This window comes from Physella acuta, unplaced genomic scaffold (assembly GCF_028476545.2).
Source record: "Physella acuta isolate Inbredline_101_S28 unplaced genomic scaffold, ASM2847654v3 ptg000353l, whole genome shotgun sequence".
Classification (NCBI taxonomy): Eukaryota; Metazoa; Mollusca; class Gastropoda; family Physidae; genus Physella; species Physella acuta.
In genome coordinates, this window is record NW_026731872.1 from 167,283 (window position 1) to 189,816 (window position 22,534).

The following is a 22,534-nucleotide window of genomic DNA, read 5'->3' on the forward strand; positions in this document are numbered from 1 at the left end:
ACCCCCTCGCCCCGACCGTATGCGACAGTCTGCTATTTCACTGATCGGACAGCGATACAAGAATCCGTGATATTTATTTCTTTTCAGTGATCCAGGCAAGATGTAATGCAATCAAGTTTAAGTATCGGATGGCGATACAAGAATCCGTGATATTTATTTCTTTTCAGTGATCCAGGCAAGATGTAATGCAATCAAGTTTAAGTATCGGATGGCGATACAAGAATCCGTGATATTTATTTCTTTTCAGTGATCCAGGCAAGATGTAATGCAATCAAGTTTAAGTATCGGATGGCGATACAAGAATCCGTGATATTTATTTCTTTTCAGTGATCCAGGCAAGATGTAATGCAATCAAGTTTAAGTATCGGATGGCGATACAAGAATCCGTGATATTTATTTCTTTTCAGTGATCCAGGCAAGATGTAACGCAATCAAGTTTAAGTATCGGATGGCGATACAAGAATCCGTGATATTTATTTCTTTTCAGTGATCCAGGCAAGATGTAACGCAATCAAGTTCAAGTATCTGATCTCTGGCGCTGAAGTTGAGAGAATCGTAAGAATCGTACAAAGTCGCGTCATTTCTTAACAAAACAGGTCAGTACATTACACGTTAATACAATTGGTTTCTGTTAAACGATTTATCGACTCACCATTCCGGGGTAAATCCCATTTACCTTGGCGAAAAGCACCCCCACTCACCAACTATTTTATTGATACATCATGAGCTTTAATCCAATTGGTTTTTTTAGTGTTAAAGCGTTATCTACTCAACAATCATGTACAAATCCTTGCGTTTTTTTTATGGTAAAAAAGCGCGCACCATCTTGGACAAATTTATATAGAAACTATATATACTTTTAACCCGGAAACGTTAGTCCGTCCGCCCCCCCCCCCTCCCCAAAAATTTCAAGTGCCCCCCCCCCCCTGAAGAAAAAAGTCTGGAAGAAACACTACAAATTACTTATCCAATGTAAATCGTTCAACTTTTAGTCGGCGAAACAGGCTTGGAGCCGTTAAATTTCTGGACTGTTTATAGTTGCAGCTTAACACGATTTTAAAAAAAATTCTACCACTTCTTTTGGCGCCCCCAAGGGTCGGCCGTCCACCCTAGCAACGCCTCTGTAGCCTTCCTCACACACTGAGCCCCCCCCCCCCCTGTATTCAAAAGCGATTACCCTCCTTAGCCGCACGAAACCAACTAGTGGTGGTGGGGGCGGGGTTAAGGTCTCAATAATATTATTTGAAATTAAATACAGGTGCGACGTTCCACGGCGGCCCACAAAGGGTTAACAGGCGGAATAATGTGTTTACAAAGTGGAGCTTAAAGAGAGGGGTGGGGGTCTGTGGAACTGATTTGATTTGCAGGTAGTTGAAGAGATTTGGTAATCTGCAGGTGTGGGGAGGGGATGAGATATTTGAACCAGGTAGATGATGTGGGTGGTGGAATTTGTCGAAGATGTGGGTGGTGGAAGGTGTGAGTGGTGGACACAGTGGAAGGTGTGAGTGGTGGACACAGTGGAAGGTGTGAGTGGTGGACACAGTGGAAGGTGTGAGTGGTGGACACAGTGGAAGGTGTGAGTGGTGGACACAGTGGAAGGTGTGAGTGGTGGACACAGTGGAAGGTGTGAGTGGACACTAGATGTTGTCATAAAAAAATTGTTGTACAAAAATCAGCCAACTCTTAAAAAGGTTGTAATAGAAAAGTATAGCGCAGTGGTTCTCAACATGGGCTCGATCGGACCCCTTGAGTTCGACGAGTCAGGGCTCAGGGGATGTTGATAAGGGTGAAGTAATCGAAGTAAAGGTGTGGTTTTTATATTTTACTATTGAAAGGCCTGTGTATCCTGTTTCGACCCATAACCACACAACCCTTTATACTTCATACACATTAGCCACACAACCCTTTATACTTCAGCCACATTAGCCACACTATCCGCCATATTACCTATACTAAACTCCCCCCCCCCCACACACACACACAAAACAATTACTCACTTATAGATGGCTCTAATTGGATTCATTAATTACAATCTATATCCCCCTTTCTACCCCTCCCCCCCCCCCCTCACCAGTAACACGGTTCCACCACAACACATTTTCGTTTCCTATCCTTTATATTTTGCATACACTTTATATTTTGCCTACCCTTTATATTTTGCCTCCATCTCTTTTATATTTTGCCTACCCTTTATACTTTGCCTACCCTTTATATTTTGCCTCCATCCCCTGGAAAAATGCCTGAAAGAAACCCTGGACCCCTTTAGTTTTATCCCGTACTGACCCCATCACACGTGTTTATAAATTTTGACACCCCCCCCCCCACCTATCCAAAGTTTTGACCCGTCCCTTCCGCACCCTCCAAAGTTTTGCCCCCCCCCCCCTCTCCTTATATTTGTAAAACAAAAATGGTTGCCTGGTAACACAAGAGCCTCTCCTGTTGTGACGCAACAATTGCTGGCAATCTGTTTCCTATTTCCCTCCCATTTCTAACGGAAATTGCTTGGCCCATGCGCATGTTTCTGCCAATAGCCCAACTTTCCCCAGACCTCGACTTGTACGACTACAAATGTTGTTCGCCGCCAAAAAAACAAAATTAACATCCGCCTTTAAAGCGTTCAATGTGCACGCTTTGAAAGTTGTTCTATTTTTAGCCTGACGTCAAAACATTTTGTGAGGCTATCTGTTAGGAGCAGTCAAGCTCACGCGCATTGCTAATTCTGCAGGGCTTCAGGGATGGTTGGTGTCACCTTCAATAACACACCACGTCACTAAGTCACCATTCCATCAAGTCACCAGATATAACTACATCAAGACACTACGTTAGACGGACACCATGTCATCAAGACCATGTCACCAACATCAAGTCACCATACCACCATCATCACTGGGGGCATGACCGAGCTATATGTGGCAAATGTGACCTACAGGTGTGAGCGTGACGTCACGAATGTATCGTTTTCTTAAATACCGAGCTGGGTCTGGACATGAGTTGTTTCAACGGTTACAGACACTTTACAGGCAGTGTGTCGGTCTCATGGTGTGTCAGTCTCATGGTGTGTCAGTCTCATGGTGTGTCAGTCTCATGGTGTGTCGGTCTCATGGTGTGTCGGTCTCATGATGTGTCAGTCTCATGGTGTGTCAGTCTCATGGTGTGTCAGTCTCATGGTGTGTCAGCCTCATGGTGTGTTCATGGTGTGTCAGTCTCGTGGTGTGTCAGTCTCATGGTGTGTCAGTCTCATGGTGTGTCAGTCTCATGGTGTGTCAGCCTCATGGTGTGTCAGTATCATGGTGTGTCAGCCTCATTGGTGTGTCAGTCTCATGGTGTGTCAGTCTCACGGTGTGTCAGTCAGTCTCATGGTGTGTCAGTCTCATGGTGTGTCAGTCTCATGGTGTGTCAGTCTCACGGTGTGTCAGTCTCATGGTGTGTCAGTCTCATGGTGTGTCAGTCTCATGGTGTGTCAGTCTCATGGTGTGTCAGTCTCACGGTGTGTCAGTCTCATGGTGTGTCAGTCTCACGGTGTGTCAGTCTCATGGTGTGTCAGTCTCGTGGTGTGTCAGTCTCGTGGTGTGTCAGTCTCGTGGTGTGTCAGTCTCATGGTGTGTCAGTCTCATGGTGTGTCAGTCTCGAGTAAATCCTTCCGATTTTAGTCGGCCAAACAGCGCTAGGAGAGCTCGTACGACATTCAGTAGGACTGATCCCTGTTTGTGTAACCAACGACGGTCGAGCGCTAACGGTCATCACGTGATCCCATGGTCAGCGCGGGCGACGTGCAAATAATTCACTTCGCATCTCTTACAGATTTGCGTTTCTCAACCCTCTAACCCCCCCCCCCCCCCTCCCAACCAACCCATCTGTTTCATCTGTTGAGCAACGTATTTAAACATCGTAGTTGATTCTTCATTTTGTCGGCCTTATTTTTTTTAAATATATAAGTTAGTTGGGGGGGGGGGGGGGCAGACATGATTTTACTGCATATCGTTTCTACGATACATAGAAGAAGGTGACCGCCTGGGGTGGACCGCCCCCTACACCCTGCTCCCAGCCTCCCTCATGTAATTTCCCCACCCCACCCCTGTAATAGACTCCAGAAGTAAACGGATATTTTATGACGGGTTTTAATTTGCTCGGCATTTTTTTTCTCTCTCGTGCTTCGGTTAACAGCTGTTTTTCAAACAGGAAATTAACTCCCGGCATGCGCAGACCTCTGGGGTTGTCTTACAGTTTGGAACGCTTCAGTTTTTAGCGCAGTGGCTTCGAGCTGTTGATTTAAAATTTAGTTTTGTTTTTCAAGCAGACTTACGCGCCCTAACGAAGAGAAAATAAACGAAAGCAGGACCAGCAGACGGCCAGCAGACGGCTAGCAGATGTGTAATTAGATGGGCGGAGGTGGAGCTTTCAGTCACGTGATTTTTTAACCGCCATTTTTTTCATGCTGTTTTTGTGCGTTTATTTTCATAAACGAGCAACAGATCTTTCACGCCAAAGTTTTTGTGGTAAACAAAATGTCGGCGAGCTGTACCACGTGACCTGGTGGGTTACAGCCGTGACGCAGTTAACGGTTACCTAACATGTGGTCAGCAGATTAAGTCAGACGGCTGGGCTTGGCTTAACTGGTCTGTACAACAGACGTGGGGCGGGGGGGGGGGGGGGGGCGTACTTAGGTCAGTGTCGATCGGTCAGCATTTAATCATTAGTTAAGTAGCATTTTTATAGGTGAGTCCATTTTAGAATAGACTCGCCCTACAGCTTTATACATTTACCCAGGTGCATATCTCTCGTTTTCTTTTGTTATACGTGTAATAGTTTCGTGACGTCATGTCCGGCAATGCTTTATGAATATATTGGGTGTTGTGGAAAGAGCGAGTAAGGGAGGGGGAGGGCTGCCGCAAACTTGAAGGAGTAATGGTGGGGGGGGGGGGGGTTACTTCTAGCGACAAATTTAGCTAGAGTCGGGTGAAAGCAACAACAGCGGACATTGTTTTTTAATTTTATTTTTAAACCAAAAATATTTTCTCCGACGACCCCCCCCCCCCCCCCCCCCCACTTCATCCTAGATTTACTGGCAAACCGAACTCGTGCGCAGAATGGTGAAACATGGCGGTGAGGTGTTACTTCCCTTGTGGGCTACAGCTTGATGCCAGATTTCACAGAATCTGCCGACCATCTTCAACACATGCCGGACCTGCCGCGTTGTCTGGGGAACACTTGCAGCAGTCCACGTGTGGCTGTCCTCACACTAGTCACACATACACTAACCACACATACACTAACCACACAGCATAACCACACATACACTAACCACACACCATAACCACACATACACTAACCACACAAACACTAACCACACACACATACATATCACACACACACCATAATAACGCGAGTCCTAAACACACATTCTGACCAACATATAATTAACCACACCACACCTCACACACATCCCACCTCTCCCCACACCCACCTCTCCCCACACCCACCTCTCCCCACACCCACCTCTCCCCACACCCACCTCTCCCCAAAACCCACCTCTCCCCACACCACCTCTCCCCACACCCACCTCTCCCCAAAACCCACCTCTCCCCACACCCACCTCTCCCCACACCCACCTCTCCCCACACCCACCTCTCCCCACACCCACCTCTCCACACACCCACCTCTCCCCACACCCACCTCTCCACACATCCACCTCTCCACACACCCACCTCTCTCCACACACTGTTATACACACACTCACACAAACTTACACACACAAACTTACACACACAAACTTACCCACACACACTCAAACAAACTTACACACACACACAATCACACAAACTTACACACACACTCACACAAACTTACACAAACACTCACACAAACTTACACACACACACTCACACACACAAACTTACAAACACACACTCACACACAGACACACTCACACACAAACTTACACACACTCACACACACACAAACTTACACACACACACACTCACACACATAAACTAACACACACACACACTCACACACATAAACTTACACTCACACACACACACTCACACACACACACTTACACACACACTCACACACATAAACTTACACGCACACACACTCCCATACACACTCACACAAACACTCAAACACATAAACTTACACCCACACACACACACTCACACACAAACTTACACACACACACTCACACACACACAAACTTACACACACACACTCACACACATAAACTAACACACACACACACTCACACACATAAACTTACACACACACACACACAAACACACACTCACACACAAAGTTACACACACACACTCACACACACACTCACACACACACACTCACACACATAAACTTACACCACACCACACACTCACACACATAAACTTACGCACACACACTCACACACATAACCTTACACACACACACTCACACACACACATACACACTCACACACACACACTCACACACACACACACTCACACACACACACACTCACACACACACACACTCACACACATTAACTTACACACACACACTCACACACATAAACTTACACACACACACACACAAACACACACTCACACACAAAGTTACACACACACACTCACACACACACTCACACACACACTCACACACACACACTCACACACATAAACTTACACACATACACTCACACACATAAACTTACACACACTCACACACACACTCACACACACACACACACCACACACACACATGTTACCTAGGATGAAACCAACTCTCGGCCAGATCTCAGGTACCAAATTTGTTTCAGGTAACCATGGTAACATGTACAAATGACGGGCCAGCTGACGGAAATCCCCCCCCCCCCTCCATTTGTCATTATCTCCTGTCTAGGAGCACCATAACCCCTTCGCCCCGACCCCTCCTTTTAATAAGTTAATTATACCCCGCCCACAACTCTGCCGCCTACCTCGGCGTTCCATTATAAAATGTAGCTGTCCATTTCTGTCTGACTTGTGAAGTTTGGTTATTTCTCATCTAAATTATTGTGTGGGTATTGATCTAACTCATACTCTCTTTATGATCTTCACAATTTTACCGCAATCCTATTTTATCCATTTTTCGTTTTCATCAAATCTTTGCATCCCATTTTTGTTTCCCTTTACATCAATCCCTCTATAACATTTTACCACATTTCTCTCACTACACAAATTCCCTACTCTCATCCTTCGCCTCCAGCTACCCACATCTCCCCACACCCACCTCTCCACACACCCTCCTCTCCCCACACCCACCTCTCCACACACCCACCTCTCCCCTCACCAACATCTCCCCACACCCACCTCTCCCCACACCCACCTCTCCCCACACCCACATTTTCCCACACCCACCTCTCCCCCACCACACCCCACCTCTCCCCACACCCACCTCTCCCCACACCCACCTCTCCCCACACCAACATCTCCCCCACACCCACCTCTCCCCACACCCACCTCTCCCCACACCAACATCTCCCCACACCCACCTCTCCCCACACCCACCTCTCCCCACACCCACCTCTCCCCACACCCACCTCTCCCCACACCCACCTCTCCCCACACCAACCTCTCCCCACACCAAACCTCTACCCACACCCACCTCGACCCACACACACCTCTACCCACACCCTCCTCACCCCACACCCACCTCTTTCCACACCCTCCTCTCCCCACACCCACCTCTCCCCACACCAACATCTCCCCACACCCACCTCTCCACACACCCTCCTCTCCCCACACCCACCTCTCCACACACCCACCTCTCCCCACACCAACATCTCCCCACATCCACCTCTCCCCACACCAACATCTCCCCACACCCACCTCTCCCCACACCCACCTCTCCCCACACCCACCTCTCCCTACACCCTCCTCTCCCCACACCCTCCTCTCCCCACACCCACCTCTCCCTACACCAACATCTCCCCACACCCACCTCTCCCCACACCCACCTCTCCCCACACCCTCCTCTCCCCACACCAACATCTCCCCACACCCACCTCTCCCCACACCCTCCTCTCCCCACCACCCACCTCTCCCCACACCCACCTCTCCCCACACCCTCCTCTCCCCACACCCACCTCTCCACACACACTCCTCTCCCCACACCCACCTCTCCCCACACCCACCTCTCCCCACACCCACTTCTTCCCACACCAACATCTCCCCACACCAACATCTCCTACACCCACCTCTACCCACACCCACCTCTCCCCACACCCACCTCTCCCAACACGAACATCTCCCCACACCAACATCTCCCCACACCAACATCTCCCCATACCCACCTCTCCCCACACCCACATCCCCCACACCTACCACACATTCTCCACCACACAAGCCCCCCCCCCCCCCCCCAAAACTAAAAAAAAATATCCGATACATAACCACGTCAGTTTTATAGGGGAGGAGGGGAAGGGGAGGAGGGGTAAAACAGGATGGGGTGGCCTAGGAAAACTCTTGCTTCATACAAAAAATTATCTTTTCATTGATATTTTTTTAACTAAATGTCAACACCACTTGAACATTGATTCAGGAACCGCAACTCGCGAGTCAAGAACCATAACCCGTGCTTCAAGAACCACAACTCTTGGAATTCAGCGTTCGGCCATCCTAGTCTCGCCAACAATAGCGTTCAGTCATTTCGCTGTCAAGATATTTTGACTCCGTTAATTCGTCGCAGTGGAGTCGCTCGTGGAAGACATTCAAACAAGTTGTTTCATAATCCGGGCCCGGGCTTTGATACACGGCTTGTCTGTGGGGACAAGTGACGTCCCGGTGACGTGCGGGTGACGTGCCACTTAGGAGCACACTTCACGTAACACCCAGCTGTGGGGATATTTGTTCGCGATACCCGGGGCCCCTCCTGTCGGGGGCCCTTCAGTCGATACAAAACCTGCACACGGACATGTTTACTAAAAATGTCTGTATTTTATCATCACCGGCTTGCTATCTGAGGCTCCTGTAGTTATGGGTTAAACGGCTTGCTATCTGAGGGTCCTGTAGTTATGGGTTAAACGGCTTGCTATCTGAGGGTCCTGTAGTTATGGGTTAAACGGCTTGCTATCTGAGGGTCCTGTAGTTATGGGTTAAACGGCTTGCTATCTGAGGGTCCTGTAGTTATGGGTTAAACGGCTTGCTATCTGAGGGTCCTGTAGTTATGGGTTAAACGGCTTGCTATCTGAGGCTCCTGTAGTTATGGGTTAAACGGCTTGCTATCTGAGGGTCCTGTAGTTATGGGTTAAACGGCTTGCTATCTGAGGGTCCTGTAGTTATGGGTTAAACGGCTTGCTATCTGAGGCTCCTGTAGTTATGGGTTAAACGGCTTGCTATCTGAGGCTCCTGTAGTTATGGGTTAAACGGCTTGCTATCTGAGGCTCCTGTAGTTATGGGTTAAACGGCTTGCTATCTGAGGCTCCTGTAGTTATGGGTTAAACGGCTTGCTATCAGTGGGTCCTGTAGTAACGGCTTGCTATCTGTGGGTCCTGTAGTAACGGCTTGCTATCTGAGGTTCCTGTAGTTATGGGTTAAACGGCTTGCTATCTGAGGTTCCTGTAGTTATGGGTTAAACGTACCCTACAACCCACACGCTGGTACAGCAGTAGGGTTAGAACTAATCCTAACTGGTTTCACAGTGCTTGCTAGCCTATGTCGTAATTTGTGTTGAGTTGGCAAAATTTTATGTCAATGTGTGTTTATATGTGTGTATGGAAGGGTGGGGGGAGGGGTAGACGAATATAAATATGCTACAATAGTTTTGTAAAAACTAAACCGAAATGAAAAAAAAATGTAAAGTACACACAGAGCAGCGCATTCATAATCTACAGCCATACCACAAAAGTAATTAAAATAAATGATCCCATCTTAAAACTATACCACAAAAGTAATTGAATTAAATGAACCAACCTTTTTATCCACCTGACTGAGGTCAACCGCGACGGTCAAGGAAGGCTGAAAAATTTGCATAAAACACACAATGATGACGACATAGGAAATAGTCACGTGGTACCGGCGACCAATCGCTGGCCACCAAAGAGAGGTAATCCTCGCCATCACAGACCCTAGCTGGAGTTATCCCTCATGATGGGGTCACGGCAGCAGGGGTCAGAGATAGGTCCGGCAGGGGTCAGGTCCAGCAGAAAAATATCCGTCCGTGAAATATTTTCTTGTAGCCTAGTTGCCAGAAAATCTCCTAGTTGATAAACTACATCAACATCACCACATCACGGCATTAGTAACAGCACAACGCTAACATCACTAAGACCATCATCAGCTCTAGATGTCATACAACCTTAGAGCGATACTATTGTTGTGATGGTGAACACCCAGCTAGGTGAACGAGAATCTGCGCCAGGAAACGATCACCGATATCTCCCGAACTAACCGCGAGTGGTGCCCTCGACACAGCGAGTCGGCCGGTCGGTCGAAGATGCTTCACTGTCGTGGCTCTCAGTGATCGGTGTACAGGTGGGGAGGGGGGCGGCCCCTCCACAGGTGTGTGAGCCCCCACCCCCAGCGGTAAAGAATGTATCAGCTCTTGTCGAATCAAGCGGGCGAAACAACCCCTTCTATAACAATCCACCCCTTCACCCCCCCCCCATTCTCTTCCAATACCTTTATTCAAGCCACGGCCATTACATTCAACCTTCTCCCCTCCCTGTCTTTACCCCCACCCCTAATGGTATATGGCCATGAATACCTTAAATCTCACTAATAATCTAGCGTGGACCCGACCGTTAAGCAGACGGCTAGGTGCGCGTGCCAGATGTATGTTTTAGATGTATCTGTCACGCCCCCTTCTCCACCCCTCCCCCAACCCCTCAGTCCGCCCACCCTTCAAGCACTGCTTTAGCAAGAACATGATCATTATTAGACCAGATATCATTAGACTTTAGACCAGACATCATTAGACTCATCATTAGACCAGCCATCATTAGACCAGACATTATTAGACCAGACATCATTAGACCAGACATCATTAGACCAGACATCATTAGACCAGACATAATTAGACCAGACATCATTAGACCAGACATCATTAGACCAGACATCATTAGACCACACATCATTAGACCACACATCATTAGACCACACATCATTAGACCGGACATCACTAGACCAGTAAAAGAAAACTGACCGTTCACCGTTTAGTTATCTCCCCTTAAACTTACCTCCCCTCTCTACTTAACATCTTTATGGGGGAAGTGGAGATCACTTTCTTTCGGTCTTGTCAGAGACGTTAGGGGTGGGGTTGAAGGGGGGTGGGTCGATGTTAACACTTTGGGGTGGATGGGGGGGGGGGGTAATTAGGATAGCCCAGGTGATAAACTAAAGCCGCCGGGTAAAATGGCAGCACGCCAGCTCTGGTCAGATAAACGTCACTTTTGACGTCACACTAGCGGTCAGATTTTAACTTGGACCTCACGCCCAGTGACGTGAACACGAGTTTGTTGACCTAGTAAAGCTATTTGTATGAAAACATTTTAAAATCAGGTTCGTCAAACATCGCGTGTCCACCCTGTGACGCGCTACCTGAAACAAGTTGTGAACAACTGTTTTCACATACAGCTGAAGTGTGAATAAATAATGTGAAGTGTGAGCAGACGATATCTCCTGCCCACCAGCGGTCTATCCGACCATCTGAAACAACAAGACAGGCCCACAAGATCCAGACACACCTGAATAGCCGCCCTTGTCTGTTCAACAAACAAGAGTTGTCCTCCCCGCTGATGGTGATGACGTCACACTATCACAGACCCAGCACCCAAATAAATAAAAAGTTTAATATAGAATTATAACCCTGTTAGAATTATAAGCCTGTTAGAATTATAACCCTGTTAGAATTATAATCCTGTTAGATAATCCTGTTAGAATTATAATCCTGTGAAAATATGGCCAACAGAAAATTCTATTTTTTGAAATGTGTTTTACCTAACGTGAAATCAACTACCGTAATTAACTCAATAGTTAAAAATAAAAATAAAACAAAGCCAGAGATTATTACATGGTATCGATACTCGAACATGAAATATCGCTGGCTGTTTCTAGCTAATATCAAATACCCTAACCCTGGCCATAAATTAAACCTAACTCTAACCCTAACCGCAAAATCAAGAGAAAATTAAGTCCACAAAATTCAGTGCTTTTGAGAGAGGATTTCTTTTCTAAATACTAATGTCTCTTTCATTGTGTGTGTGTATTTGTGTGAGAGAGTTTGTGTGTATGTCCGTGTGTCTGTCTGTGTGTGTGTAGAACCACTCACCGACGTACAGGCTACTTGAAGCTACCAGAAAAACTCTGCTGCAAGTCAACAAGCTACTTCAGTGATACAGGCAGCCACCTCTGTTATCTGTTCGTCGTGGGGAGGGGGTGGGGGAGGGGGAGGGGTGGCACCTGGTCCTTCTTCCACTTGTTAAATCCTGGCCCTAGTAAAACGGTCAAACTAATTTCTTACGTAACGTGGGAAAGTGTGGGGGAAGGTGGCATCAGAGGTGTTTCCATCAGAGGGGTGTCGTAGAGAGGTGTCGAAAGTAGAGGGGTGTCAGTAGTAAAGAGGTGTCGTCCGTGTAAAGGGGCCAACAGTACAGGTAAAGCATGGGTAGATGATCACTATTATAGGGATGACGTCAGCAGAGGGGTGTCAAAGTAAAAAAAAAATTATTGCCATTTTCACTTCTGAATTAGCGATTTCTTGGAATGGCTAGGAACTATATGAACATATTTCTCATCCAAAACCTCACGTTGAGATCAGGAGGCCATCTTAGAGCTGATCAGACAGCCAGTAAGACAGGTGATGTAGAGTTTGTGTGATCTCGGCAAGGCTCAAACCGAGTCGTGTATTGAACCACCTCAACAAGTTGCCCCGTCTTTATGAACCACCACTCCCACGATGTGGCCATGGTAGCTGATGTTTCAAAATGTACACTGGGATACAGATAAACTCTGCTTGACCTGATATTCTCGGCCTCAGTGACGTGACAAAGATTACGTCACGTCAGTAAAGTAGGGCATGAAATCTATGCTCACACACGTGCGTCAGGCATCGCTGGCTGACCACAGCCTGGTCGGTGACGCACTGAATCAATGACGCGCGACGCCGCTGACACGATGCGTACAAAGTGATGTCATTTCAGACGCGTCGGGAAATTTGTATTAAAGTTTGTTGATAGGTTCGTTTCTTAATGTGTTAATGTGTACGTTTTTTGATTTGTTCGTTTCTTAATGTGTTAATTTGTACGTTTTTTTATTTGTTCGTTTCTTAATGTGTTAATTTGTACGTTTTTTTTATTTGTTCGTTTCTTAATGTGTTAATTTGTACGTTTTTTTTTTGTTTGTTCGTTTCTTAATGTGTTAATGTGTACGTTTTTTTTATTTGTTCGTTTCCACAGTCGTTGATTCGGTGAAGGCTTAGATTGATTGTGATAAAGGGAGGGGGGGGGGAGGTAGATAAAGTCGAGGTTGTATTTTAAAATCAGTATTGACTGTCTTTAATTTCTCATCGAACAATTCAACAAGCGCCAGCTTTTCTTTTCAAAACATCATCTCTGCCACAATCAGATTTCAATGTTTATAATCATAAAGTTTACAATATCAATATTTACCACACACACAAGCTGAACCGCAGGGGGGGGGGGAGGGGCGGGTATGAAAGCATTTAGGTAGCTGGAGGGTAAATAACTCTAGAAAGATTTACACCACCCTGTAACAGCGTGTGAAACAATGGGTAAGTGTTTGAATCACCTGTTTAATCGGCCAATATGTCGCCCGAGCAAACACAATTCAGTACCGCTAACACTCGGGGCTTCAGTACCGTGTCGCTAACACTCGGGGCTTCAGGCGGATGTAATTCAAACGTTCACAATGGGCCCTAGATGGGTGGGTAACTTGCCCGATGAGTCGTAAAAGTGCAGAGTGAAAATACTATTTGGACGGTCTCATGCTCGAACACCCCAACCCATAACCTAAAACACACCTAACACCACGCACAAACGTACACCCTAGCACACACAGAACCCTACACCTAACCCACAATATCACTCCTGGGGGAGGGGGGGGTCGATGACTACGTTATTACAACCAGTATATATGACCGGCCCACTCCACAACATCCCACGCCTTACCCCGCACACACACCCTCCCCACACCACAACATCCCACGCCTTACCCCGCACACAATCCCCCTCCCCCACCATAACCCACCTTATATGACACCATGTCTCATCCACTAACCCACCCTACACCACACCATATACTACCGCACCCACCTCGACCCCATTCCCCCCCCCCCCCCCCATCTAGCGAGTTGTTGTAGTTGCTCAACATTGCCCGCCGTTGTTGCTTGTACTGTGTGGTTTTTTTTAAAGTTGCTTTTTCTTCAAATTACTGATCGTATAGCTTTAGAAGTCGACATACCGTCTGTCTTATTATAGCTATACACGTCTACATACCACGTCTGTCTTCTATATGACTACATACCACGTCTAAAGTTTAAAATTACCAAATTTACAAAGTAGATTTCAATTTTCTTTAAAAAGTGAACTGCACATGTCCGAGTGTAGTTCCCTGTATGCCTTAGCACGCCCCGCACACGCGATCTACCCAGTCTAATATAAGACGTGTGAACAGAGACACCAAATGTGTGAATAGGAACAAAAATGTGTGAATAGGGACAAAAAGAGATGTGTGAATAGGGACGAGGAACGGTCTGAGTACTGTCAGGTAATAAATTAAGTCACCCGACACTCCGGGGGTCTCAGGTTTCAAGTCCCGTTTTCTGGTGGGTTTTTTTTTCCACCAGCCCGTTTTAATTAAACACATTGGGGGTGTCCGGCCTGTCGCTTGTTACGTCTGCAGGGAAGGTGGGGGGGGGGGGGGATAAAAATTCCAAGCCTGCATGTTTTTAATTTAAAGACGCCATAATTTATGTTCGGAAAGTGCAGAGGGAGTCTAATAGGGATGTAATAGGGGACCCTACTGCCTACACGGGGCCCTAAGGAAGACTGGACTATGGCATACTATGAACTAAGGCAGACATTGAAATAAGGCAGACTTTGGACTAAGGCAGACCCGTGCTGGCTGCAATGGCCAGAAAGTTTTCTGACTGATGCAGTATTGTCTACTGCAAATGGTGGGTGAAGGAGGGGATGACAGTTTGAGAGCCCCTGCTACACTAGTGATACTTGTGGGTGACAGTTTGAGAGCCCCTGCTACACTAGTGATACTTGTGGGTGACAGTTTGAGAGCCCCTGCTACACTAGTGATACTTGTGGGTGACAGTTTGAGAGCCCCTGCTACACTAGTGATACTTGGTGACAGTTTGAGAGCCCCTGCTACACTAGTGATACTTGATGACAGTTTGAGAGCCCCTGCTACACTAGTGATACTTGGTGACAGTTTGAGAGCCCCTGCTATACTAGTGATACTTGTGGGTGACAGTTTGAGAGCCCCTGCTATACTAGTGATACTTGTGGGTGACAGTTTGAGAGCCCCTGCTACACTAGTGATACTTGTGGGTGACAGTTTGAGAGCCCCTGCTACACTAGTGATACTTGGTGACAGTTTGAGAGCCCCTGCTACACTAGTGATACTTGTGGGTGACAGTTTGAGAGCCCCTGCTACACTAGTGATACTTGTGGGTGACAGTTTGAGAGCCCCTGCTACACTAGTGATACTTGTGGGTGACAGTTTGAGAGCCCCAGCTACACTAGTGATACTTGTGGGTGACAGTTTGAGAGCCCCTGCTACACTAGTGATACTTGTTGACAGTTTGAGAGCCCCTGCTACACTAGTGATACTTGTGGGTGACAGTTTGAGAGCCCCTGCTACACTAGTGATACTTGGTGGCAGTTTGAGAGCCCCTGCTACACTAGTGATACTTGTGGGTGACAGTTTGAGAGCCCCTGCTACACTAGTGATACTTGTGGGTGACAGTTTGAGAGCCCCTGCTACACTAGTGATACTTGTGGGTGACAGTTTGAGAGCCCCTGCTACACTAGTGATACTTGGTGGGTGACAGTTTGAGAGCCCCTGCTACACTAGTGATACTTGTGGGTGACAGTTTGAGAGCCCCTGCTACACTAGTGATACTTGTGGGTGACAGTTTGAGAGCCCCTGCTACACTAGTGATACTTGTGGGTGACAGTTTGAGAGCCCCTGCTACACTAGTGATACTTGTGGGTGACAGTTTGAGAGCCGCTGCTACACTAGTGATACTTGGTGACAGTTTGAGAGCCGCTGCTACACTAGTGATACTTGGTGACAGTTTGAGAGCCCCTGCTACTCTAGTGATACTTGTGGGTGACAGTTTGAGAGCCCCTGCTACACTAGTGATACTTGTGGGTGACAGTTTGAGAGCCCCTGCTACACTAGTGATACTTGTGGGTGACAGTTTGAGAGCCCCTGCTACACTAGTGATACTTGTGGGTGACAGTTTGAGAGCCCCTGCTACACTAGTGATACTTGTGGGTGACAGTTTGAGAGCCGCTGCTACACTAGTGATACTTGTGGGTGACAGTTTGAGAGCCCCTGCTACACTAGTGATACTTGTTGACAGTTTGAGAGCCCCTGCTACACTAGTGATACTTGTTGGTGACAGTTTGAGAGCCCCTGCTACACTAGTGATACTTGGTGGGTGACAGTTTGAGAGCCCCTGCTACACTAGTGATACTTGTGGGTGACAGTTTGAGAGCCCCTGCTACACTAGTGATACTTGGTGACAGTTTGAGAGCCCCTGCTACACTAGTGATACTTGTGGGTGACAGTTTGAGAGCCGCTGCTACACTAGTGATACTTGTGGGTGACAGTTTGAGAGCCCCTGCTACACTAGTGATACTTGGTGACAGTTTGAGAGCCCCTGCTACACTAGTGATACTTGTGGGTGACAGTTTGAGAGCCCCTGCTACACTAGTGATACTTGTGGGTGACAGTTTGAGAGCCCCTTCTACACTAGTGATACTTGTGGGTGACAGTTTGAGAGCCCCTGCTACACTAGTGATACTTGTGGGTGACAGTTTGAGAGCCCCTGCTACACTAGTGATACTTGTGGGTGACAGTTTGAGAGCCCCTGCTACACTAGTGATACTTGTTGACAGTTTGAGAGCCCCTGCTACACTAGTGATACTTGTGGGTGACAGTTTGAGAGCCCCTGCTACACTAGTGATACTTGTTGACAGTTTGAGAGCCCCTGCTACACTAGTGATACTTGTGGGTGACAGTTTGAGAGCCCCTGCTCCACTAGTGATACTTGTTGACAGTTTGAGAGCCCCTGCTACACTAGTGATACTTGTGGGTGACAGTTTGAGAGCCGCTGCTACACTAGTGATACTTGGTGACAGTTTGAGAGCCGCTGCTACACTAGTGATACTTGGTGACAGTTTGAGAGCCCCTGCTACACTAGTGATACTTGGTGACCGTTTGAGAGCCCCTGCTACACTAGTGATACTTGGTGACAGTTTGAGAGCCCCTGCTACACTAGTGATACTTGTGGGTGACAGTTTGAGAGCCCATGCTATACTAGTGATACTTGTGGGTGACAGTTTGAGAGCCCCTGCTATACTAGTGATACTTGTGGGTGACAGTTTGAGAGCCCCTGCTACACTAGTGATACTTGTTGACAGTTTGAGAGCCCCAGCTACACTAGTGATACTTGTGGGTGACAGTTTGAGAGCCCCTGCTACACTAGTGATACTTGGTGGCAGTTTGAGAGCCCCTGCTACACTAGTGATACTTGTGGGTGACAGTTTGAGAGCCCCTGCTACACTAGTGATACTTGTGGGTGACAGTTTGAGAGCCCCTGCTACACTAGTGATACTTGTGGGTGACAGTTTGAGAGCCCCTGCTACACTAGTGATACTTGGTGGGTGACAGTTTGAGAGCCCCTGCTACACTAGTGATACTTGTGGGTGACAGTTTGAGAGCCCCTGCTACACTAGTGATACTTGGTGACAGTTTGAGAGCCCCTGCTACACTAGTGATACTTGTGGGTGACAGTTTGAGAGCCCCTGCTACACTAGTGATACTTGTGGGTGACAGTTTGAGAGCCGCTGCTACACTAGTGATACTTGGTGACAGTTTGAGAGCCGCTGCTACACTAGTGATACTTGGTGACAGTTTGAGAGCCCCTGCTACTCTAGTGATACTTGTGGGTGACAGTTTGAGAGCCCCTGCTACACTAGTGATACTTGTGGGTGACAGTTTGAGAGCCCCTGCTACACTAGTGATACTTGTGGGTGACAGTTTGAGAGCCCCTGCTACACTAGTGATACTTGTGGGTGACAGTTTGAGAGCCCCTGCTACACTAGTGATACTTGTGGGTGACAGTTTGAGAGCCGCTGCTACACTAGTGATACTTGTGGGTGACAGTTTGAGAGCCCCTGCTACACTAGTGATACTTGTTGACAGTTTGAGAGCCCCTGCTACACTAGTGATACTTGTTGGTGACAGTTTGAGAGCCCCTGCTACACTAGTGATACTTGGTGGGTGACAGTTTGAGAGCCCCTGCTACACTAGTGATACTTGTGGGTGACAGTTTGAGAGCCCCTGCTACACTAGTGATACTTGGTGACAGTTTGAGAGCCCCTGCTACACTAGTGATACTTGTGGGTGACAGTTTGAGAGCCGCTGCTACACTAGTGATACTTGTGGGTGACAGTTTGAGAGCCCCTGCTACACTAGTGATACTTGGTGACAGTTTGAGAGCCCCTGCTACACTAGTGATACTTGTGGGTGACAGTTTGAGAGCCCCTGCTACACTAGTGATACTTGTGGGTGACAGTTTGAGAGCCCCTTCTACACTAGTGATACTTGTGGGTGACAGTTTGAGAGCCCCTGCTACACTAGTGATACTTGTGGGTGACAGTTTGAGAGCCCCTGCTACACTAGTGATACTTGTGGGTGACAGTTTGAGAGCCCCTGCTACACTAGTGATACTTGTTGACAGTTTGAGAGCCCCTGCTACACTAGTGATACTTGTGGGTGACAGTTTGAGAGCCCCTGCTACACTAGTGATACTTGTTGACAGTTTGAGAGCCCCTGCTACACTAGTGATACTTGTGGGTGACAGTTTGAGAGCCCCTGCTCCACTAGTGATACTTGTTGACAGTTTGAGAGCCCCTGCTACACTAGTGATACTTGTGGGTGACAGTTTGAGAGCCGCTGCTACACTAGTGATACTTGGTGACAGTTTGAGAGCCGCTGCTACACTAGTGATACTTGGTGACAGTTTGAGAGCCCCTGCTACACTAGTGATACTTGGTGACCGTTTGAGAGCCCCTGCTACACTAGTGATACTTGGTGACAGTTTGAGAGCCCCTGCTACACTAGTGATACTTGTGGGTGACAGTTTGAGAGCCCATGCTATACTAGTGATACTTGTGGGTGACAGTTTGAGAGCCCCTGCTATACTAGTGATACTTGTGGGTGACAGTTTGAGAGCCCCTGCTACACTAGTGATACTTGTGGGTGACAGTTTGAGAGCCCCAGCTACACTAGTGATACTTGTGGGTGACAGTTTGAGAGCCCCTGCTACACTAGTGATACTTGTGGGTGCAGTTTGAGAGCCCCTGCTACACTAGTGATACTTGTGGGTGACAGTTTGAGAGCCCCTGCTACACTAGTGATACTTGGTGACAGTTTGAGAGCCCCTGCTACACTAGTGATACTTGTGGGTGACAGTTTGAGAGCCCCTGCTACACTAGTGATACTTGTGGGTGACAGTTTGAGAGCCCCTGCTACACTAGTGATACTTGTGGGTGCAGTTTGAGAGCCCCTGCTACACTAGTGATACTTGTGGGTGACAGTTTGAGAGCCCCTGCTACACTAGTGATACTTGTTGACAGTTTGAGAGCCCCTGCTACACTAGTGATACTTGTGGGTGACAGTTTGAGAGCCCCTGCTACACTAGTGATACTTGTGGGTGACAGTTTGAGAGCCCCTGCTATACTAGTGATACTTGGTGGCAGTTTGAGAGCCCCTGCTACACTAGAGATACTTGTGGGTGACAGTTTGAGAGCCCCTGCTACACTAGTGATACTTGGTGACAGTTTGAGAGCCCCTGCTACACTAGTGATACTTGTGGGTGACAGTTTGAGAGCCCCTGCTACACTAGTGATACTTGTGGGTGACAGTTTGAGAGCCGCTGCTACACTAGTGATACTTGTGGGTGACAGTTTGAGAGCCCCTGCTACACTAGTGATACTTGGTGGCAGTTTGAGAGCCCCTGCTACACTAGTGATACTTGGTGACAGTTTGAGAGCCCCTGCTACACTAGTGATACTTGTGGGTGACAGTTTGAGAGCCCCTGCTACACTAGTGATACTTGTGGGTGACAGTTTGAGAGCCCCAGCTACACTAGTGATACTTGGTGACAGTTTGAGAGCCCCTGCTACACTAGTGATACTTGTGGGTGACAGTTTGAGAGCCCCTGCTACACTAGTGATACTTGGTGACAGTTTGAGAGCCCCTGCTACACTAGTGATACTTGATGACAGTTTGAGAGCCCCTGCTACACTAGTGATACTTGGTGACAGTTTGAGAGCCCCTGCTACACTAGTGATACTTGTGGGTGACAGTTTGAGAGCCCCTGCTACACTAGTGATACTTGGTGACAGTTTGAGAGCCCCTGCTACACTAGTGATACTTGTGGGTGACAGTTGGAGACACCCTGCTCCACTAGTGATACTTGGTGACAGTTTGAGAGCCCCTGCTACACTAGTGATACTTGTGGGTGACAGTTTGAGAGTCACTGCTACACTAGTGATACTTGGTGACAGTTTGAGAGTCACTGCTATACTAGTGATACTTGGTGACAGTTCGAGAGCCCCTACTACACTAGTGATACTTGTATGTCTGACGTCACTACCTAGCTTACAATCCCTGCAAGCTTAGTCGTTTGTTTAATCTGCTATAACAGAAACAGATGCACTCTACCTCACCTATCCTACGGAAGGTCAGGATACTTCACATTTAATATTGTCCTCAGTCCGCCATTTCTCACCACATATGACGTCTTCTCTCCACAGAGTTAGGTTTTTATTTTAGCTCTAACGTCCAAACATGACCTCACACTGCCCATCCCATCCTTTGGAATGACGCAACTCTTTTTCTTACCTGTTTAGAGAAACCGAAAACATTTTAAGTCGATTTCTTACTCACACTGATTTGTTACCCCTCACCACTCCCCCTCCCTCCGAGACTCAAAGTAAACAAAACTGGTCCAACTTAAGGATTCCTATAAAAATACCCGGATATTCAAATTTAAGAAAAAATCAAGAGCCAAACCAAGCATAAGCGCTAGGTGGTCAATGGGAGTTAACTCTAGCAAATACTTCTAGCGATTTTCTCCCTTGCCTAAACCATGGCAGATTAAATTCTATAAAACATGAATTACTTCCCTTAGACCACCGAGGAAACTTTTATATTATGAAGTCCAGAATGTGTGTGCTAATTTAGTCCAATGGGTTGTGTGTGTGTGCTAATTAAGTCCAATGGGTTGTGTGTGTGTAGCTTGCATACTCAACATTTACATAATTTTTTTTTCGAAAAAGTCTGTTATTTCATTTTTTTTTAAATAAATAACAAAAGAAACATGGCCATTGACGTAAAATACATGTTGAATGCAGGTCAATAGTTTTGTGTTCAACATTTAAATATTTTGATGTAAAGTTTCCCGTCGTCCACCTGAACTCAATCCTCATATCCCCCCCCCCCCCCCCACCCATTATACACACAATTTACAAGCTCCATAAGGGATTGGGGGAAAAAAACATTTTTGTTTCTGTGAGGATACTAGCACAACCTGCTGGGTATGAGGATACTAGCACAACCTGCTGGGTATGAGGATACTAGCACAACCGGTATGAGGATACTAGCACAACCTGCTGTGCATGAGGATACTAGCACAACCTGCTGTGTCTGAGGATACTAGCATAACCTGCTGTGTCTGAGGATACTAGCATAACCTGCTGTGCATGAGGATACTAGCACAACCTGCTGTGTCTGAGGATACTAGCATAACCTGCTGTGTATGAGGATACTAGCACAACCTGCTGTGCATGAGGATACTAGCACAACCTGCTGTGTCTGAGGATACTAGCATAACCTGCTGTGTCTGAGGATACTAGCATAACCTGCTGTGTATGAGGATACTAGCACAACCTGCTGTGTATGAGCATACTAGCACAACCTGCTGTGTATGAGGATACTATTACAACCTGCTGTGTATGAGGATACTAGCACAACCTGCTGGGTATGAGGATACTAGCACAACCTGCTGGGTATGAGGATACTAGCACAACCGGTATGAGGATACTAGCACAACCTGCTGTGCATGAGGATACTAGCACAACCGGTATGAGGATACTAGCACAACCTGCTGTGCATGAGGATACTAGCACAACCTGCTGGGTATGAGGATACTAGCACAACCTGCTGTGTATGAGGATACTAGCACAACCTGCTGGGTATGAGGATACTAGCACAACCTGCTGTGTATGAGGATACTAGCACAACCTGCTGTGTAT

At 47.2% G+C, this 22,534-nt stretch overlaps 1 protein-coding gene across 4 annotated transcripts in view; it reads right to left on the minus strand.

Annotated features, from left to right (window-relative positions):
- The window catches only part of LOC131941207 (SPARC-related modular calcium-binding protein 1), a 72,318-nt gene extending 61,844 nt beyond the window's left edge, over window positions 1-10,474 (minus strand). For 2 of the 4 annotated variants that reach the window (XM_059300251.1, XM_059300249.1), the window contains exon 1: window positions 9,924-10,473. In XM_059300251.1, the coding sequence (XP_059156234.1) occupies window positions 9,924-10,070 (147 nt within the window). In that variant the 5' untranslated portion in view covers window positions 10,071-10,473. Of the gene's footprint in view, window positions 1-9,923 lie in introns of all 4 variants that reach the window. The other 2 variants (XM_059300250.1, XM_059300252.1) reach the window with 2 other exon arrangements.
- Between the last annotated feature and the right edge of the window lie 12,060 nt (window positions 10,475-22,534).